At 44.7% G+C, this 20,650-nt stretch overlaps 1 protein-coding gene across 1 annotated transcript in view; it reads left to right on the forward strand.

The window, feature by feature from the left end:
• The first annotated feature begins 3,833 nt into the window (after positions 1 to 3,833).
• Positions 3,834 to 20,650, forward strand: part of PARP12 (poly(ADP-ribose) polymerase family member 12) — a 32,373-nt gene continuing 15,556 nt past the window's right edge. Inside the window, exons 1-5 of the mRNA XM_080931955.1 lie at positions 3,834 to 4,204; positions 8,208 to 8,343; positions 10,820 to 11,120; positions 15,945 to 16,046; positions 19,129 to 19,252. Of these exons, the coding sequence (XP_080788081.1) occupies positions 3,849 to 4,204; positions 8,208 to 8,343; positions 10,820 to 11,120; positions 15,945 to 16,046; positions 19,129 to 19,252 (1,019 nt within the window). The 5' untranslated portion in view covers positions 3,834 to 3,848. The remainder of the gene's footprint in view (positions 4,205 to 8,207; positions 8,344 to 10,819; positions 11,121 to 15,944; positions 16,047 to 19,128; positions 19,253 to 20,650) is intronic.

Below are 20,650 nucleotides of genomic sequence, written 5' to 3' on the forward strand. Positions count from 1 at the left end.
ATTTCTGTTTATTAGACACTATTCTCATGCTTTCATATTTTACAGAGTTTAAGCCCTCTGAACATTCCCCTGACAGCTTAAAGTCATATCTGGCTTTGATGTTTATTTTATGTGTGTTTTGCCTGCCTTTCCACCTGTGCACTGTGTGTGTCTGGTACCTAAGGGAGCTAGAAGAAAACATTTGATTCCTCAGCACTAGAGTTCTGGTTGGTTATAAGCTGCTGAGTGGTTGCCAGGAACCAAACCCGAGTCCTCTGGAAGAGTAGCTCTTAACTGTGGAGCCCTCTCTTCAAGCTCTAGGAGCTGTTTGGATTCCTATCTTACTTCCTTTGTATGGGTCACTTTATTTCCTTACACATTTCACTATCTACTTAAAGATGGGCATTTCAAATAATGTGCAGCTTCCAAAGTCATATTTTCTTCTTATCCTAGGGCTGTTGTTGCCTGATGAACTAGTTGCTGTATTTGTCTAATGACTTTTCCAAACTAATTTTGTCAAGTATGTATCTTGTGTGACTAAAGTCCTATTTGGTTAACTTACCTCTCCACTAATAACTGGATGGAGATTACCTTAAATGCCAGTAACCAGCATCCATCTTGATCTTTGTCAAGGAGCTCTATAAATGTTTTGGTAAATGCCTTCAATAGTCAGGCAGTTTGCAAGTATGCATAGCTTTTACTTCCTGTGTGCAAACAGCCTGAGTGTCAGACAGAACTTGTGTGTCCTGAGCATCTTAGTGGTCCTACGCATGACCTGTGTGGGTTCCTACGATATGCTTGCTCACACTTTCAAAGCCCTCAGTTGTTCAGCTTTTTGGTTAGTCTATTGTTTTCCTCAACTGTTACTCTTTGCTTTGGCCAAGCTATTAAAATATTTCATAACTATGCTCTTTTGGGAGGATAGGGGTATTGTTATGACTTTGCTCATTCCAATGAGACCGCATAAAGACCTGCCTTTTTAGAAGTCCCTCCACAGTGGCCCTTGGGATGAGCCTTTGAAAGAGCTCCAACCCTCTCTGCTCCCTTGCTATAGACACAGGGAATATGAGTTGTCATTGTGTGTGTGTGGGGGGGGGGTAGCAAAGAGCTTCAGGGTTAAGTCAGAACTTGAGTAAGAGAAAATGCTACGAAAATGGATACTTTTACTGAGATTTGGCTGCTTTCTGCATTAACTTGTGGAGGAGCTGCTGCATACTTTTAGAAAACATCCAGAGCTCTGAAAAAGGTATAGGATTTGCCAGCCTCTTCACTACTTTTATGGAAGGACCCATCATTTTTACTGACACTGCCTTTTCAGCCAGTCATGGTATTAAAATGGGGAAGTGTTTATGGAAGAGCACTTGTTTGACATGAAAGAATGAAAATAATAAGGTATCACTTCAAAAACAATATCAAGAGTACAAGCAAACAGCTAAATGTCTAAACCAAATAAAAGTATTTATCAAAATATCAAAACGACAAAAGAGAGTCCAAGAAAACAAATTGCCCTCCACCTCACCCCCTAATTCATTCTCATCTGTCCTTGCTAACAATCTAGTCTTTATTGTTTTAAAAGATTTGTTTGTTTAATGTATATGAGTACACTGTAGCTGTCTTCAGACATACCAGAAGAGGGCATCAGATCCCATTCCAGATGGTTGTGAGCCACCATGTGGTTGCTGGGAATTGAACTCAGGACCTCTGGAAGAGCGGTCAGTGCTCTTAACCACTGACCCCCCCCTCATCTAGTCTTTATACTCATTTTTTTTGGGGGGGGGGAGAGGGCTGCTGCTGGGGAATTAAGCTTAGTATTGCATGCTTTATACAGTCTACCACTGAGTTACTGTCTTTTCTGTGGTGCATGTTTTCTCTCAGGAGGTCTCAATTTTTTTTTTTTTTTTTTTTTTTTTTTTTTTTTTTTTTTTTTTTTTTTAGTTTATTGTGCGTATGTACATGTATGTGTGTGCCAAAGCACACATGAAAGTAAGAGGGCAGTTTTTGGGATTTGGTTGGTTCCTTTCTCCATCCATTTTTACCTGGGTTTAGAAGATTGACCTCAGGTTGGCAGGCTTGTACAAGCACTTTTCTCTGCTAAGCCATCTTTCCAGTTCCCACTTTTCTTTTTTGAGACAGGATCTCTCACTGGGTCCTGGGGCTTGCCAATTGGTCTAGTCTAATTCCACTTTCTTACATTTTTGTAGTAATACTCCCTCTCCTTCCTAAGGATTGAGCCCAGGGGCTATACCCTCAGTTCCCCATTTTTGTAGTATTTTATACCTAGAATTTTAAAGTCTTTTATAAGTGCTTTCACCTTTCCTTTTTCCACTTTCCCAGTAGCTCCTTCCCTCCACTGTAACCACAGTGTTGAGCTTCTTCCCTGCTCATTCAAAGAACATCCTCCTGCGTAGACTTCCGAATACAGGCTGGCCTAGAACTCAGAGATGGCCGGCCTCTGCCTCCCAAGTGCTGGGATTAAAGGTGTGCCTCTTCACACCTCTGTTGCCAGTTTGTTCACTAAAGTGTGCCTGGTATCTGAAGAGTCCAGAAGAAGGTGTCAGATCCCCCCTGGACGCCAGGTGTGGTGGTGCACACCTTTAATCCAGTGCTTGGGAGGCAGAGGCAGGTGAATTTATGCGCCATCCTGATCTACTGAGCAAATTCTAGGACAGCCAGGGCTACGCAGAGAAACCTGGTCTCAAAAAACAAAACAAAACAACCCCCCCCCCCAAAAAAAAAACCCAGATCCCTCATGGAAGTAGTTATAGGCAGTTGTGAGTTGTGAGCTGCTATGTGGGTGCTGGGAACGGAGCGAGGGTCCTCTACAAGATTCTTAACCCCTGATCAGCCCATGGAATATCACTATATAACCATCTTTTCTCACAACATCTGAGTGTCCTTCTAGGTTAAAACCAGAGATTGAACATGCCCATTAAAGCCTTCTAGTCTGAATAACAGTCTTATTGTCTTCAAGTACTCCGTCCTCTCTTGTGAACATGACTTACTGACGCTTTTATTTCTGAGAGATTCCTGGAGGAAGAAATGGGGATGGCCAAAGCCATACTTATTTTTAATAGGTATTCCCCATTTCTTACCCCGAGAACGTTCAACTCCCAGGGTAACATACAGGAGAGATCTTCCCGCTGAAGAATCTTGAAATTCGTGCATAATCTTTATTCAGAAGGGACAAGGGAAGAAGGATCGGTCTCTTCAAGGTCGTACCTACCCTTTCCTTTTGGAAATGCGGAATCCACTACAGAAGCCGAATCCAGACTACCATTCAGGCGGGTCTTGCAATTCCCAGCGACTGTTTCCGTTTGTTCCGGGATGGGGTGGGACCAGGTCCGTCGCCCCCCTTCCGTGGTCCGCCGGCCAAGCCCGCTTTTGCTCAGGCGACTTCTGAGTCCCCCGAACGCGCAGCGGCGCCGGCAGACGCGCCAACCGGCCGCAACCGGCCGGCGCCGTCTAGAAACTTCGCTCAGCCTCTCGAGATCGAGGTTGCCGACTGAAGCCCGGCGTCCCTCGGGCCCAGCTGAACGCGCCACTCGCCTCACAGGGCGCTGCCTCGAAGGAACCGGCCAGGTCTCCCTCAGACGCCGGCCCGGCCCTGTGAGGACCCGCGACGCCTCGGAGGCACGCCGGGTCGCTCAGTGCGCGCTCGCGCCGGCCGCCGTCGAGCCGCGCGGGCCCCAGCTGCAGGCCCTCACCCGAGGGCGCCCGCACCTCAGCTGCGGCCCGGGGGCGTGGCAAGGCCGCCGGGCTTCTGTTTTCCCGGCTGGGGCCGGCTTTCGGTTTCGATTCTTCCCAGCGAAACAGTGGGGCCGGACCCGTGAACGTCGCGGTCGCCCGTGCTAAGCCTCGGTCCGACGGCCATGGCCCAGGCCGCGGCCGCCGTGGCAGTGGCGGTGGCAGAGGTGACCCAGCTGCTGTGCGCGGCGGGAGGCGCCTTGGAGTTGGCAGAGCTGCAGCACCGCTGGCGAGCGAGCCAGGGAGCCGACGCGCTGGAGCGGCTGCTGCGGGACCGCAAGCGCTTCATGGTGGCCTCGCGGGCGAGCGCGGGCCGGGCGGGCGCGGCGGCGGCGGCCTCGGAGCGCGTGGTGCTGGCCGTGTCGCCGCTGCGTCTGTGCCGCGCGCACCAGGGTCCCAAGCCGAACTGCACCGGGCTCTGTGCGCAGCTGCATCTCTGCAAGTTTCTTATCTATGGCAACTGCAAGTTCATGGGGACCGGGTAAGGACACCCAGGATGGGCATGGGCGGATGCTCCTGGCCCTTCACTCCCTGGCTTCCAGGAGATTGCGGCAGACACTTGGGTGAGGGTTCCTCAGCTATGCCTGTCCTTCACTCTCAAGAGTGTTCATGGATCACCTCCTTAGTGACTGACAGTGTGTCTCAGAATGGCTCCCAGGAGGGAAGCTGATCCTCAGGACTGGTCAGAAATGTACCTATGAGGAGCAGGCAGCAAGGCTTGCAGTCATAGCTGTAAGGAAGTGCCACTCAACTTCTATTTGCTTGCTTAGAAGTCGAAAGTCAGATTTTCAATGTTCATAGGGGGTTTCTGCACTCCCCTAACCATAGACCTTCCTGGGTGCTTTCTAAACACCCCGCCCCGTCTTGGTTCATTTGGTGACAGAGCCCTGTCAGGAATGCCCTTTCTAGTTTGCTTTTTAGTGCCTAGGGCAGGTGCTGAAAGATTATTCACTTTTTTTGAGCCCTTTCTCTTAACTTTTCTACACTACACCTTTTACTGTCCTTATTAGTTTGGGCTGAGCCTCACTTGCACCTGCAAGGTGATGAGTGAAATTTGTTTATACTGAAGATTTTGGGCCTCACCTTAAAGGTAATAAGGTCTGATGAATGCCAGCTGTGAGGTTTGTGTTTTAGGAAGATGTCTTGGGTAATGGTGTGAAATGCTGGGTTAGGAGAGGATGTTGAGACTTCGTGCTTGGAAGCTAGTCCAGTTATCTAGGAGGATTGGTTTCTTCCCTCCCTGTTTCCTTTTGCTGTAACACAGTAGACGTCATTTTTTATGATGTCAGATGATAATCACCTTGGGTTAGTAACCTTGACCTATGCAGTCGATCAGGCTGACAAATACAGCTACACCCTCAACACTTTTGAGGCAGTTCTGAGCATCAAGTTCTGGGGGTTGAAGGAAAATTGGACAGGAGAGGATCTGGTGGGAAGTTTGTGTGGGCTACGTCTAGAAGTGATAAATATCCCATTTACCAGAAGCCATCTCCCTCCCCTGCCTAAGGGGTATGGTCTGGGAAATGTGGTCTCTAGGACTCATTTATTCAGAAATCAGATTAGAACTTCTCCAAATAATGTGTATGTGAGAGGTTTGGGGAAGTTAAAAGGGAGGATGACCATGTGAGGAGAGGCTGAGGAGAGATGTCGACTCTTGTTTCTGCTCCCACTGTGGACTGAAAGCCAGAGAGGGTCTGAGTTCTTTGCTTAAAAGGAAGGCTAAATGCTTACATGCTAATTTGGAAGCTGCTAGGTGGTAAATCTGTAGTCACAGAAGTAAACCAAAACGATCTGTAGGAGAAGGAGGGCCTACAGAGAGGGTGGAAATCTAGGAACTCAGCCATGCAAGAATGAGACATATCTGGGGTGAAAGTAACAAGCCCAGAGAAAGAGGGTACATATATAGTGGGTGGTGGCTGGCTCGATCGATGCAATGACAGGAATGGCTGGTGAACGAATGAATGAATAAAATGAACACGTAGCTCGGTGTGTTGGCCTGTTTGGCTTGAAACTTGCTAGGTAGACCAGGCTGGCCTCCAACTCAGTGTCTTCCTGCTTCTGGGACTAAAGCCATGCACCACTGAGTCTGCCTGGTGACTCTTTATAATGTGCTTAATTGGCAAAATCGTCATGGAAGGGAAATCTGCTCTTATGCCAATTCCCAACATTTGGGTTCAAATTCTGTACTGGAAATCTGGACATTTGATACTTACTGGCCTCCATAATGGATGCTTTCTTCCTCATTCTTCACCTTTGTCTTTAGTCCATTATTTATACTAGGTAGTTTCCTAAATATTTTCCCCCAATGGGTAATGGGAAGTGAGTGTGATTAAGTGTAATTTCCCTGTGTATTTTACTTGTCTTCTTGATCACAAGGTTAGCTTTCTAAGAAACAAGCCGGAGAAGGAGTCTTCAGTCCCTGACTTCCAGACCTGTCTCAGGAGGCAGTGTGCCTGCTGGTCAAGAGCATGGACCTATGAGCTAGTCACCTTGTTTCGATCCAGCTCTGCTCTTTGCTGGCTAGTAATCTCGGGCAGGCGGCTTTGTGGCTGACTCTGTTCCTTCAGTGATGATAATATTACTCACAGGTTTGTTGAGGACTGAATGGATTAACTAGGAGATGCTCAGGCGACCTCTGTTGTACGGTAAATGCTCATTACGCTCTCGTGCCATTGTTGCAGTTATTTGGTATACTTGGGTTTGGCAGCCTCTAGCCTCTGGGGATGCGGCTTATTTGTTGTTTTATACCTTCTGATGGCCTCTCCTCAATTTTTGGCCAATCCAGACTGTGCAGTTCCTTTTCCCTTTGGTACTACTGTGTTCTTACCACAGCTGACCTCAGACTTTCCATTCCATGTGTGAGTTCTTTTCTGTTGCAATCACCAGTTGGGGGAGAGGAGTCAAGGATGAGTTCAGGGCTTCTGATCTGTAGGGAGGAGGGGCGTTAACTTTTGACAGAGATCAGGGAGCTAGTAGGAGAAGAGGGTTTGGGGACGATCAGGAATTTGGCATTCTGTCAAGATGTTTATTACAGATGTTAAATAAGGTATGGTAATGTTTGCATCGAGCAGATGCTGCTTGCTTGACTTTCCAGGTGGGATCGAGACCGTCATTACAGATTTCTTCCTGAGTTCTTAGGGTGGAGTATCAATGCCTGGTAGATAAGTGCTCACCGGATGCTTGTGGGTTGAAAGTACGGTGGGAGGGGCGCTACAAAGGGGTGGGCCCAGGAGTGTCTGTGTCTCAGTGTACCTGGAAGTAAGTCACTCTGCTTAGCATTTTAAAAAGATTTATTTATTTTAATGTACGTACACTGTCACTGTCTTCAGACACACCAGAAGAGGGCATCAGATCCCTTTACATGTGGTTGCTGGAAATTGAACTCAGGACCTCTGGAAGAGCAGTCAGTGCTCTTAACCTCTGAGCCATCTCTCCAGTTCCCAAAAAGATTTTTATTATTTTAAAGTATGTGTCTGTATGAGGGGTAGAGTGAGGGGAAGGGTGTACATAAGTGCAGGTGCCTTCAAAGGCCAGAAGAGGGTGGTAGAGAGACACCAATATGGGCGCTGGGAACTGAAAGTAGAATAGTGCCCCTAACTACGGAGCCATCCCTCTACCCCTGCACAATTATGGGGGTGGGGGGCACGAGTTAGGTTGAAACAGGGCCTCTACATAGCCCTGGCTATCCAGGAACTCACTGTGTAACCCAGACTGGCCTCAGAGATCTGCCTGCTTTTGCCTTCCAAGTGTTGGATTAAAGGTATGTGCTGCCTGCTCAGGCTTTTCATCCAAGTGCTTACTGAGTGAGTGGCCAGTGTGCTGTGACGGTCCCCACCCTTCTCTTTGTATGCCTGCTGAGAAGTGTTGTTCTGAGCCCTAGACATTGTCCAGTCTCATCTCTTCCTGGTAAATAGGCATATGTTTTCATGCACAGCTGTTTTTTTTCCTCTGCTGCTTATAAGGAGGGTCAGGAAGTGCCTGATAAAAATGCCACGAAGAATGATTTCACCAGCTCTGTGAGTCTCCTAGGGCTTCCACAACAGAATACCATAGACTGGGTGTCCTGACCTTTCTTCTTCCCTCCCTCTTTCCCCTTTCCTTCTCTCTTCACCTCCATTTCTTCTCCTTCCTTCCCCTCTTCCTTCACAGAGGCTTGCTCTGTTGTCCATCTAGTCTATAACCCATGATATCCCTGCCTCAGCTTCTGACTACTGGGACTACAGCTATATGTTATAATAGCTGGCACACTGGGGGGCTTAAACAACAACATTTTATTCCCCACTATTCTGGACGATGGAATTCTGAGATAAGGTTCATGTTGGGTTGGGGCTACTCTAATGACCTCATTTTATTTTCATTACCCCTCTCATGACCCTATCTTCAAAAGAAGTTTTACATCCTAAGGATCTGGAAGTTGGAACTTTTAACAGGGGATTTTAGGGAGGTGACATTTAACCTGTAACATCATCTTTGCTTCTTAGCAGGAAGAACTGTAGGAATGGTCACAACTTGAAGACTGATCACAACCTGAGTGTGCTGAAGACCTATGGTGTTGACCACCTCACGTATACTGAGCTTTGCCAGCTCTTGCTTCAGAATGACCCTTTGCTTTTACCAGATGTGAGTGCTTAGAAGGGTGGTGGGGTGGGGAAGGTCTTCTTTGCTAGTAATAGTGGAGAAGCCAGCTGATTGGAAGATAGATAACTCTTAGTGCTGAGAACCCCATTCTGACCAAGAAAGAACCATTGCACAGAGGAGACTTGGCTTTAATATCCAGCTCTGCTAATTAAATCTACTGGATTTAATATCCAGCGCGGCTTAGCATTTACTGAAAACATTTCTTCCCTATCAGTTAGGCTGGCACCACCCCTGTAGTGATTTGGTGAGGTTGCTCAGTACTTGAAGCAAGTGTTATTTAGAACTAAGCAGAATGAGAGACCTCAGCTGGCCCATCCCTGAACAGTAGGAATTGGAACTGCATGTTTGGGTGTTGTTTCAGTCTATGGAGAAGCCTTCCATAGCTGCTTGACAGTCACCCAATACTCTCTACCCATTCCCTTGTACCCAGGAGAATATGTACGTTAGCTAACATGAAATCGCAGCTTGTGTAAGCTTATTGCGTTGTCTCTGTATTATTTGGTGGGGGAAGATTAGCTGCACAAAGGTTTGTTGGGTAAGGAGCCGGAGAAGGTACAGAACCTTTGAGACAGCAGCAAGGTAGGGACGCTCCTTATGGCAGAGGGAAGGAAGGCAGGGCTGAGTAGGAGACTGACTAAAGGAGAACAGTTCTATTCTACCAAGCTCAGGAGCTTCAGGAAGGAGCAGTGACTCATCAGATCAGAGCTGCTTTAGGATCAGGGCTCTTTTTCATTGTGCTGGGCAAGGCCTTGGTGTGAATAGGACCCTGGCTCCTAGGGTTTCCCTGGGCCTTGAGTTTCTCCAGCAGATCTGAGCAGGATGTTCTCCATGTATGGGGCAGACTACGTGGGATGCTTTGGCACTGTTGCTGGTTTGAGCCAACAGATTAGATTGGCATATTTAAATGCAGATATTTCTATATAGACAACTAATGTCACCCATTTGAGGGATGGCAGCACAGCATCATGACTGGCACATAATAAATACCAACTTTTTATATTTGTCTTTTTCAAAATTCATAGTGGTTTGCTTCAGCTAAGCTTTTTGGGATATGCGTTGTCAGCTAGACATTGATGGCCAGAGGATGACACACACTGCTTTGCCCTTAAGGGAGGCAGATCAAATGTTGGGATAGGAAGGTCAGAGGACGATTTGGGTGATGTTTAAGACACTGTCAAAGTTCACGTTCCACGCTGTGGGGAAAGGTATTTGAGGCAGATGAGGCCTGGGGTGCTGGCAGGTAAGTGTGGCAGAGGGCAGCATGGTGCACCTCGTATGTCCGCGTTGGTATGTTCACGGTTCCCAGTTCAGTAAGCTCAACAGCTCTGTGATATTGACGGCCTTCTACCCATTCTAGAGGTTCAAAAATTGGAGTCTCAAAGCTTGTCTAAGGCAGGTGTCAGAATCGCTATCTGGCTTTTTTCCCTTGGGTAGACCATCTGTATAGTGGAGGCCTTGAAAGAAAACTGGGTTCTGCCTCTGAACCCCCAAGAAAATTTCCTACAGCCTGTGGAATGTGATGTCTAGAAATTGACGAGGTGGGCTACTTTCCATGTTGAAGTATTTGGAGTGTAGAGAAGGAGCAGTTGATTGAGGTTCAAGTTGCATGTTTTATTGTGCATTGTGGTGTGTTTGTGATCTTAACACTTGGATGGTGGAGGCGGAGGACTAGGACTCATCCTGTCTTTACCTATGTTGGTTCAAGACAGCCTGGGCTCTGGGACCTTGTATTAATAAACCAGAAAGAAAGGTGCAGGTTTGACAATAGCCCAGTTGAGCAAACAGCAGATACAGTGACCAGCTGTGGGACTGGGGCTAGCTGATGAAATTTTAATAAAATGTATTAAATTTATTAGGGGGCACTAACATACTAGATACAAGAATGGGTGTGAGTATGCTTGTTCACAGTGTGGAAGTCAGATGACAACTCCAGGGAGTTGTTCTTACTTCTGGTCATTATGTGGGCTCTGGTATTTGAGTCTGATTCCTTTACCTGCTGAGCCATTTTGTTGGCCTTAGTTGTTTAACTTTGGAGTCTTGCTAGTTCCCTTGAGAAATGAAGGGCAGTGTTTGGCCAACTTTGAGATGTCTTGGCCCTAAAAACCTCTCTGATTTGAATTTTGAAAGGAAAATTGGGAGAAATGAACTAGTAAGGTATATTTGGTTTGGTGAGGTTGTGTTGGTAAGGGTGGGTATATTAAGGAAGACAGGAGGCTGCTACTGCTCTGGCCTCTTTGAATTTCTGTGGATCTTCCCAGGAGAGGGTCTTATTTGGAGTTTGTTTTATCTTAGGGACTGTTTCAGTATCTGTATCTTAAGTAAGAGATGAATTCTCCACAGCCCATATGAATGATGAAATGGTATAGTGACCATGAGGTCCCTTTCCCCCATGGCGTGGCTGTTGAGGTGTGCTGTATAGTGTTCATGTGATGATGTCTTTTTTCCTCTTTGTCAACAGATCTGTCTACACTACAACAAAGGTGATGGACCTTTCGGCTCTTGCTCCTTCCAAAAGCAGTGCATTAAACTCCACATCTGCCAGTACTTTATACAGGGAGAATGCAAGTTTGGCACTAGTTGTAAGAGGTCCCATGAGCTCACTAACTCTGAGAATCTGGAAAAATTGGAAAAGTTGGGTTTAAGTTCTAACCTAGTGAGCAGGCTACTCTCTACTTACCGGAATGCATATGACATCAAGAATAAGGGTTCGGCCCTCAGCAAAGTGTCCCCTTCTCCTGCAGATCCACAGGGGACTTCTGGTAAGGCTGATGGAACGTGCTGCAGGCTTTGGGCTCGGGGCCTAGATTTTGGTTGGTTAGTAAATAGAATACGACTGTGGAAGTGTGGATCTCTTTTAGTAGAACTCACTGATCCTTCCCTAGCTAGGTTGTGAAGATGGTTAGATTCTAGACACAGTCAAACAAGGTATTTCAGAGGATACAAGTTGGAGTTGGCACATTCTTAATTCTAGAGGAGCTGGGTCTGTACTGTAGCATGGTCAGCTCCCCTGTGTAATTGCCTTCCACCTCCTGGAGAACTTTTCAACGAGGGAGCTAGAGTTAGAATGTTGGTTACACAGCCTCCGGGCCGTCCCTTAGGTAGCATTCTTTATGATATTACAAATGAATGCAAGAAGGTGTTTGTAAAGCTGTGACTCCAGCCATCCTGCCATGAGCAAGCACAAGTTTTCCCCCTCGTACCGTTTTTTTTGGCCTTGTTCTTTTCTGCTTTTTAGTACCTAAACAATGCCTTGTCCATAGTAACCCATGAATGTGAGTGCGTGTGGTGGTTTGTTTCTCAGTGTCAGGCGTAGTGACAGGTAGAGGAATTTCCACTTGAGATTTTATGTTCATAAGTGCTTTTCTTGTCTGTCTGTGCACCACACATGCCTGGTACTTGCAGAGGCCAGGAGAAGGTGTGAGATTCTCTGGAACTGGAGTCCTAGATGGTTGTGAGCTACTATGAGGATGCTGAGAATTACACCAAGGTCTCTGGAAGGGGAGCCAGCACTCAATGGCAGAGCCATTTCTAGCCCCTAGTAGAGATTTTTAAAAGCATTTTTAGTTATTCTTTGGTGATTTCATACATGTATACAATATTCTTAATCATATCTAATCCAAATCCCCTTCCCACTCTTCCAGTACTTTCTCCTTCGACTTTTATGTGATTTTAAAAGTTTTAAACTTTTATTTATATGCATATGTTGTATATGTGAATGTATGTATTTGTGAATGTCGCATATATGCAAGTACCCGTAGAAGTCAGAAGAGGGCATCGGGTCTTCTGAAACTGAGTTACAGATGGTTTTGATCTTCATGTGGTGCAGGACTCGGGTCCTCTGGAAGAGCAGCAAATATTCTTAACCACAGACCAATTTCTTTAGCTCCTTCATGCTATCATTTAAAAAATATTTACATTTATTTGTGTGTGTACGTATATATGTGCATACATGCAAGTGTGTGTCATAACACATATGTGTAGGTCAGAGGACAGTTTGGGGAAATCTATTTTCTCCTTTCCCTGTGTGGATCTTAGGGATCAAACCCAGGTTGTTATGTTAGACTTGGCAGCAAGTGCCTTTACCACTGAATCTAGTTAATGTTGTCTGTATGTGTGTTGGCATGGGGCTGTCCACCTGAGGATGAACAACCTACCAATGAGCGGTGGCTATACCACCAAAGAAAAATGACTCTTCCTCTCGCAAGCAGTAATCATTTGCCAATAGCTTCTCAGCCAGGGCAGGAGCCCTGTGAGCCTGTCTGGCATCCGCAATGGAATGCTGACTGGCTTGATATTGTGTAGGTAAGCTCTGGCTGCGGTGAGTGCCTGAGTAAGACATTTCAGAGAACTTTTCCTGAGCCTGATTTAGCTAAGCACTTAACAGTCACTTATTTTCAGCACCTTGACCAGCTATAATCCTGCATTGGTAGCTACTCACTGCAAAAAGAAAGTATTGTAAACCAAGGTTGAGAGCACCACTAATATATGGGTATAAAATACATATTTAAAAGGTGGTTTGACAACATGTCCATTTAGCAAAACCACGGAGTAAGTTACCCTCTAATGCCTATGACCTCTCCTGCCATGGACTTTTGCTTGTGTTTACAGTTACAAAACATGAATTCTTACAGAGCAAGCCAGTTGTACCCAAGATGTGCTGTTACTTACTACCAGTAGGCATGTCTTACCTGACAGGCTAATACTGTAGCTTGCAGAACCCACTGTAGGTATGCCGTTGATGACTTTTCTCCTCCAGTGGCCTGACTTGTGCCTTCTAGCACTGTGAAAATCAGCCAACAGGGAGGATGATTTCAGGTCAGTTCCAGTTTGCACTCTCTGTTTCTCAAAGTATGTTGTGTCATCAGCAACCATCTACCTATGCTGAGCAAACAAGAAATAGCAATGCCTGTGTTATTTTTATGGGGGGTACCTCTGGGGCTTCTTGACCAATGACTCATAGAGAGTATTTCATGCTTGGAAATGAGGAAATGAGGGCTTTTTAGCAACCCATGTGTTCTTGGGGAAAGAATTCTCCATCCATGCAGTGTACCTCTACTCAAATTTCTTTTTAAAAATTATTTAATTGAGATTAGCATATAGAGCAATGTTCAAAGCAATGTGTTTCCATTATTTTCCATAGAGCCTTGGTTTTGGTTAATGTTCCCTTTCCCTTTTCTCCCCACTGTACCCCAGACCTTATCCATGCTTAAACCTTTAATCCCCAGTGCTTCCCAGCTGCTACTGTTCTAACCCACCCTGCCTTATGACCTGTTCTTTTTCTCATGTGCGCCTTTTCTAGCTGCCTGGTCTCTGTAGACATTCTCAGCAAATACACAAACCTAAAATTTTTAAGCTAGAATGTACACAAGAATTTTTTTGTGATGACTTCTTGCTCTGTTCTCAATACTGGTCTCAAAGTCAACAAAATGATCTTTTGCCTTGGTCTCCGTAGTAGTCAGACCTTTAAGTGTATGCCTTTGTGTCTGCTTGGAGATTTTATTTAACAGTCATTTCTTAATTACCTGCTGTATATGGCCCTTGAGGGAGCATCAGAAAACTTGGATCTCACAGTAGGGGCTGTTGGCCGGCCTCCTCTTTTCTTTGCTCTTTCATCTCAGCAGCTTTGAGAACTTGCCATATGTTAGTCTCTGTCCTGGCTGGAGTTAGGCTTTAGCCAACATGAGAACAGGCCTTGACTCCTGGCACCTCATCATGCCCATCCACTCACATAGCCAGTGACATAAAAATATTTTTTAACAGATCTTTTCCTAAAATGTCAGCTGAGTGCCAAGACCGCCAGCAAATGTGCTGACTTTTCTAATCTTATCTGATTGTGTGTTTGTGTGTGTGACCTCACATGTGCACAAATAGGTATATTTATATGTAAATAAGAGATCGTGTGTACTAATATGAGTAGAGGTCAGATGACAGTCTTAGGTGCTATTCCTCAAGTGCTGTCCACCTTGAGTTTATTTATTTTTTTATTTTTATTTGAGATAGACTTTCTTATTATCTTGGGCCTCACCAGGTAGGCTAGGCTGGCTGGCCAGTGAGCCACAGGGATGTGTCTGCCACTGCCTTACCAGTTCTAGGACTCCCAAGCATGTCCAGTCATGCCCAGCTTTAATATGTACGTGTGTGTGTGTGTGTGTGTGTGTGTGTGTGTGTGTGTGTGTGTGTAGGCAAGATCTCTTGATGTAGACTAGGCTAATCTTGAATTCAGCAGAGATACACCTGACTCTCTCTACCAAGTGCTGTGACTAAAGGCATGTATCAGCATACCCAGCTCTTCAATTTTTATTGTCACTTGCTTGGTTGGGACCCACAGACCAGCAGATGGTATCAGATCCCTTGGAACTGGAGTTACAGGTAGTTGAGAGACCATGTGAGTGCAAGAATGTGAACATGTGTCCTCTGGAGAGCAGCTTTTAACTGAACTCTCTCTCTAGGCTCAGTTGGGTTTTTAAAATCAAGGGTTCTGGGGCATTGATCTGTGGTCCTCAAGCTTGCAAGTCAAGCACTTACTGAGCCGACTCTTCTGATTTTTTTTGTTAACTCCAAGATATACAGAGGCTTTTCTTTAAATGATGTTTGGAGCATCATCTGGATTATGATTTTATTGAAAACTGAGGGACAGATCTGCTGCTGAGTGGCTCAGGTCCCAACAGTCACTACCCAGGAGATAGAGAACTTGAGGTCTCCCAGGTGTGGAGTTTGAGACTCAGCCTGTGGAAATATTGGGGAGATTATAAGAAAGAAAAGGGAAGGTGCAAATAACAGGGTGACAGGTGATAGGCTAGTAAATGAGGAGAGGCTATAAATGAGGTTTTATTCTTATTTAGGGTAAGTGAACAGGGTAAATATAAGTAAAGACACATTGGAATGGTAATAAGAAATGCATACTTTGGACTGGAGAGATGGCTCAGTGGTTAGAGCACTGACTACTCTTCCAGAGGTCCTGAGTTCAATTTTCAGCAACCACAAGGTAGCTCACAACTGTCTGTAATGGGATCAGATGCCCTCTTCTGGTGTGTCTGAAGATAGCTACAGTGTACTCATAAATAAAATAAGTAAAAAGAAAGGTTTACTTTGAAAGAACTTAATATACTTGTTTTAAGAGCCCTATAAGTAAACTAAAATTAAGAGTATTTTATTTAGAGATAAAAACTTTCCATATATTATCTTTTTTTGTTAGTACATAGTTCTAAAGACTTCATTGACAAATATTTGCTATAGAAATTAAATGTGATTTATAAAATACCTTTCTATTTTTTCTTCCTAGTGATTTGGATAGATTGGAGTTGAAAAAAACAAACTGTGGTGTCCTGGACTTAATAAAAAACAAATCGTGGTGTCCTGGACTTAACAAACAAAAAGCCCTGGTGTGCTGGGTATTCTAGGGTTCACCCTAAAAGCCGTGTGCCCACCTGTGTGACCCCTCAAAGGATAGGTTCTATCAGTTTGCCTAGGCCACTTTTGCACAGAGATGGATGAATTCTTCCTTCCTCTTAGCCATGAAGTGCTGTCATCCTACATGGAAAGTGTTGACGGTAGCTGACATGCCGTGTGCTGTTTCTTTGTAGAAAGAGGAGACAGTTCGGGCCCTGTGTCACCAGGCACCCCTGGCCAGGAGGAGACTGAGCAGATTTGCTTGTACCATATTCGGAAGAGTTGTAGCTTTCAAGGTAAGTTAGACGCTCTTCCCTCTCATGGGAGAGGAAACTGCTTCTCATTACTGGGATGGCTTTAAGGCACCCCTAGAGAAAGCAGGGGTCTTGCCAAACTAGTTCTGAATCTGCTTTTGTTGAGGAGAGAAGAAATTATTTGTATTTTTCAAATGAAGTTGTAGATGAATTTTAGGGAATATAGGACTTTGGATCTGTACCAGGTGTCAAGTAGCCACAGAACTTCATGAAATGGGGCGACTCAGTCTAGTGGAAGCTAAGATAGTTGCCACTTCTGTAGGGAAGACCTCAGTGAGAAGATGGAGGCACTCGAGTTAGCGCTTAGAGGGTTGCTCAAGGTTTCTTCAGGTATTGGGCCAGTTGTCCCTGCTTGCCTCCTCTACTACAAAGAGTAATTCTCGTGTGGGTCAGTATCTTCACAAAGCTTTGTGATCTTCATAAAGATTCTTGTACAAGTCCTGTGACTGCAGCCATGTTTAATCTTTAGATATCACACAAGTAATTCCTGAATGTTTCCACGTTGTGAAGGAGTTAGGCAGTGCAGAGCTGACATCTCCATCTCCTTCATCCTCCCCAGTGGAAAACATGCACTCTGTGCTGTGCCACACTTGCTTATGTGTATGGTGGTTTGCCTACATGTATGTCTGTGTGCCATGCTTGTGTCTGGTGCCCAAGAAAGCCAGCAGAGGGTGTCTGATCCCTTAGAACCGGACTTGGAGAGGTTGTGAACCACCATGTCAGTGCTCGGAAGCAAACCTGGGTCCTCTGGAAGAGTATTCAATGCTCTTAACTATTGAGCCACCTTTCTTGTTTTTAAAGATTTGTTTGTGTTCTTTTTTTAAAATCTCCTTTTGCTTCTGTTTTGTTCTGCCTGCTTTGTAGTGTTGGGATTCTTAAGTGATTCTGATGTCTTTGGGGCACTTTTCATTGCTGTCGAGTACTTTTTACATTTGCTCTTCTCTTTAATCCATCATTTCAAAGGATATAAGAAGGAAGCGGGTGTGGATTTGGGTGCTTCGCCTTTCCATGTATGTAACTCAGCCGGGAAGCCTAGAGCCTGGGTTGTACCGAGGTAGGGCCTTAGGAGGATGCAGATAAGAGGGCAGGCCTCAGGGAGGAGGGCTGCTGCATCTGCTGTTGTGCCAAAATTCTCACCAGTGGCAGTGGCTTCTCCCAGGGGCCTCTAGCTATGACTGACCTAGCCACCACATTGAGTTCCAAGTCTACTCTTAGCCATAGCCTTGGGTCCTTTCTGAGGCCTCAGTCTGGTGGGCCTGAGGGAGATACTTTTTTGGGGGGGGGGTTCTGTTTTCTTTCATGGAGATTTTCCTCAGGCCACCTGGGACTTGCTTGTACTTGGAGTTCTTCACCATAGCTTTTCAACACTGGGTGCTTTCTACTCACCTCTGGCTATTTCCATTAGTGTCCTTTGGGCAGGGAACAGAACTCTTGATTTGACCACAATGTCTGGACCATAACTCCAGCCTGGCCCAGTGCTTCTTTATTTGTTAGGCTCATTTCTTGTCAAGAATCCAATAGGTCTCTGAGTTCAGTGTGAGTCATGTAAGGGCAAACACTGTACAAATGAAGGAGATGCAAGTCCCAAGATGACTGTGTCCTGCCTTATTGAACTTAAGAGCTTTCCTTGGCTGGAGACCCCAGCTTGTTTCATTGCACAGCTCCTGGCTTGTCCCTAGCAATGTCGACAGGCTCCTCTGTGGTACTCCTCGGCTGCAGTACCTTTTGTAGAGTCTGGAAAAGAGCTGACATTGAGAAAGAATGGACATATTTTAGGAAATTTTAATTTTCGACTTTTAAATTAGCCTACATTAATTTTTAAAAATATGAATTAAAGTGGGTTAACTATAGTTAATAAGAAACGAATCTTTATCAACCTCCTTTCCCTTAGCATCCAGGTAGGTTCTTTAAAAACAAAAACAATGATTTCCTGCTCCTTGGGTGTCTGTCTAGAAAGAGGGGACATGTACTAGCACACATGTCTCTTTACATTAAATTTATATGCATATTTGGTTTTGTTCTTATGTAGCACTACCACACCCGTACCTTTCTTGTTTTGCTTAGCCAGTTGCTTACTTTGGAAACTACCTACTGAAGTCTTAAGACTCAATTCAAAACATGCAAAGTGATGGAGGTCTTTCCTTACGTCTCTACATAAAATGTTTGTATGTGTACTTAATTAGAATACTACTAATCTCTGTCTCCTGCTTTGTATGTAGGACTATCGTGCACCCGGTTGAGTATCTTTCTAATAGTTTCCATTCTGGCTATCTCTCCATTTCAGTGAACTTCCCAGGCCTTTTTTCCTTTCTATCCTCCTCACCATCTCTGTACAAATGTACCAGAAACTCGCAGGACTTTTGACAGGTGTCAGAGACAGCATAAGCAAAGATGGGGCAGATACCGGGGCTTCAAGGGGAAGGGCAGTGGTGAGCCTATGGCTCAGAAGACAGAGAAAATAGAGGGAATTTGTGGATACTTATGGACACCAAGCCACCTTCAATGGGATGTGTTAAGACTATGTGGATTCCTGCTTCCTTCCCTCCTTCCCTCCCTCCCATTACAGGTTGAACCTAAGGCTTTTTATCTAGGCTAGGCAAGTGCTCTGTCACTGAACTGTATTTCCAACCCTATTTTTATTCTGAACTTGTGATTCTTCTGTCTTGGCCATCAAGCTAGACTCTGGGACGATTCCTTTTGGAGTTAAACCTGGAATCTGACCTCTGCCCTTCCACATCTCTATGTATAGAGACAAGGAACAGCTTGTCTGTCCTCTGCAGGACTGAGATCTTTTTATGATCTACCTCTTTATGGTTATGAAATGGCGTTTTAGACTAACACATATATTTTGAAAACTCATTGCAAATATCCCGTTTAAAGGGAAGACTCACATAGTAACACCCATAGTAGTACTTCAGTATGTAAATGCACTAGCAAAGCATAACTTCCTCATAACTTTCCAGAATGTTCTCAGGTCAGTAATCAGAACCATTCCCATTGACAATTACAGGGTGGGGCCACATTGATCACTGTAGGGTGTCTTACTACTTTGTTTCTATTTTAGATAAGTGCCATCGAGTTCATTTTCATTTGCCATATCGATGGCAATTCTTGGATGGAGGTGAATGGAAAGATTTGGACAACATGGAGCTTATTGAAGAGGCATATAGCAACCCCAATAAAGAAAGGTAGGAAAATAAAAGCATCCTCTCATGCCCCTTATCCTGGCTTTGTGAAGCCTTTTATGTGCAGCATAAGGGATTTAGTTGCAACAATAGTTTGCGCATGCTACACACACACACACACACACACACACAGGCTATGATTTATACTAGTTTCAGGGAGGAGCTGTGGGAAAAGAAGGTAGTACTTTGGTTTGCTCATACAGTTATTCATTATTATAGACAATTAAGACATTGTCTCTACAGACTAGGAATTTGTAAACTTCTAGTCTTTCCCACAAAGTCACACAGCAAAACTGTTTTAACCTGAATGTTTTCATTCTTTAAAATTTTTCTAGCATTTTCACAAAGCCAATTCGTGTAAACAAGGAAGACTCAGGTAGTCTTCTTTTAGGTATTTAGCCATTACTTGATTTAAAATGTGCTGTGATATACTGCTAAAAAGATAATTTTATTTATTTAATTGGGGGGGCATGAGCTGGAGAACTATCATAGTAAGTAGATAGAAAACTCATTGCTCTGCTAGAAGCCCTGTGTTTGGTTCTGGCATCCACATGGTAGCTGTCTGCAATCCCTTCCCACCATAGAGGATCTTTTGCCTCTTCAGGTTCTACACTCATGGTGAATTTGTACAGACAAAATACCTATACACATAAAATAAAAATAAATAAATCATTATTAAAATAAAAAGATTAGGTTTTATTTTATTTTTGTTATGTTAATATGCATCTCTCTCTCTCTCCCTCCCTCCAGATGCTTATTTCTAAAACCATCTAAAGAGCCACATTTGGTAAAATGTTAACACGTTTCATTTTCATTTTAGCTGTCAAATACAATCTTTTTACACCCCTCTTCAGTGTTACCTGTGTTTGTCTATTTCTGGTCTCTGGTCAGTGCCCGTCTTCCAATCCCACACTGTCTGACCCATGGAAGCTCAATACGAAGTTCTGGTATCTGGTAAAGCAAAGGCTCCTCCCCCCCCTTACTCCTTATTCCTCCTCCTGCTTCTTGACATTTTGCTCTTTAGGAATTTAAAAATCTTATCAGCTTACAGATTACTCTGTATTCTTGACTTGAAATCCCAGTGACTGTTGTGAGTTTGGGGAGAATTTTTATGCATACACATGCCCACCTTCTGAGCCCTAGGGCTTGGTCTTCTCTAGAACTGCTGCTGGGACTTTGATAAAGTATGTGCTGTGTGCCTTGAACTTCACTTTGTCTTTCAGTTTCCTGGCTTCTCCTTCCTTGCCTTTCCTCTTGCTGCATTTAGGGGAGTTCTCAGAGTCCCTGGCCACTAGTTCAGCCTCATAAACTTACTGCTCACTCTATCCCGTTGTAGACTTTGATGATTGAGAAGAATCATTTGCACCATTTGCATCTGTAGATGTTAGTCTGTCTCAGTCG

Source organism: Micromys minutus (assembly GCF_963924665.1).
Source record: "Micromys minutus genome assembly, chromosome: 18".
Taxonomy (NCBI): Eukaryota; Metazoa; Chordata; class Mammalia; order Rodentia; family Muridae; genus Micromys; species Micromys minutus.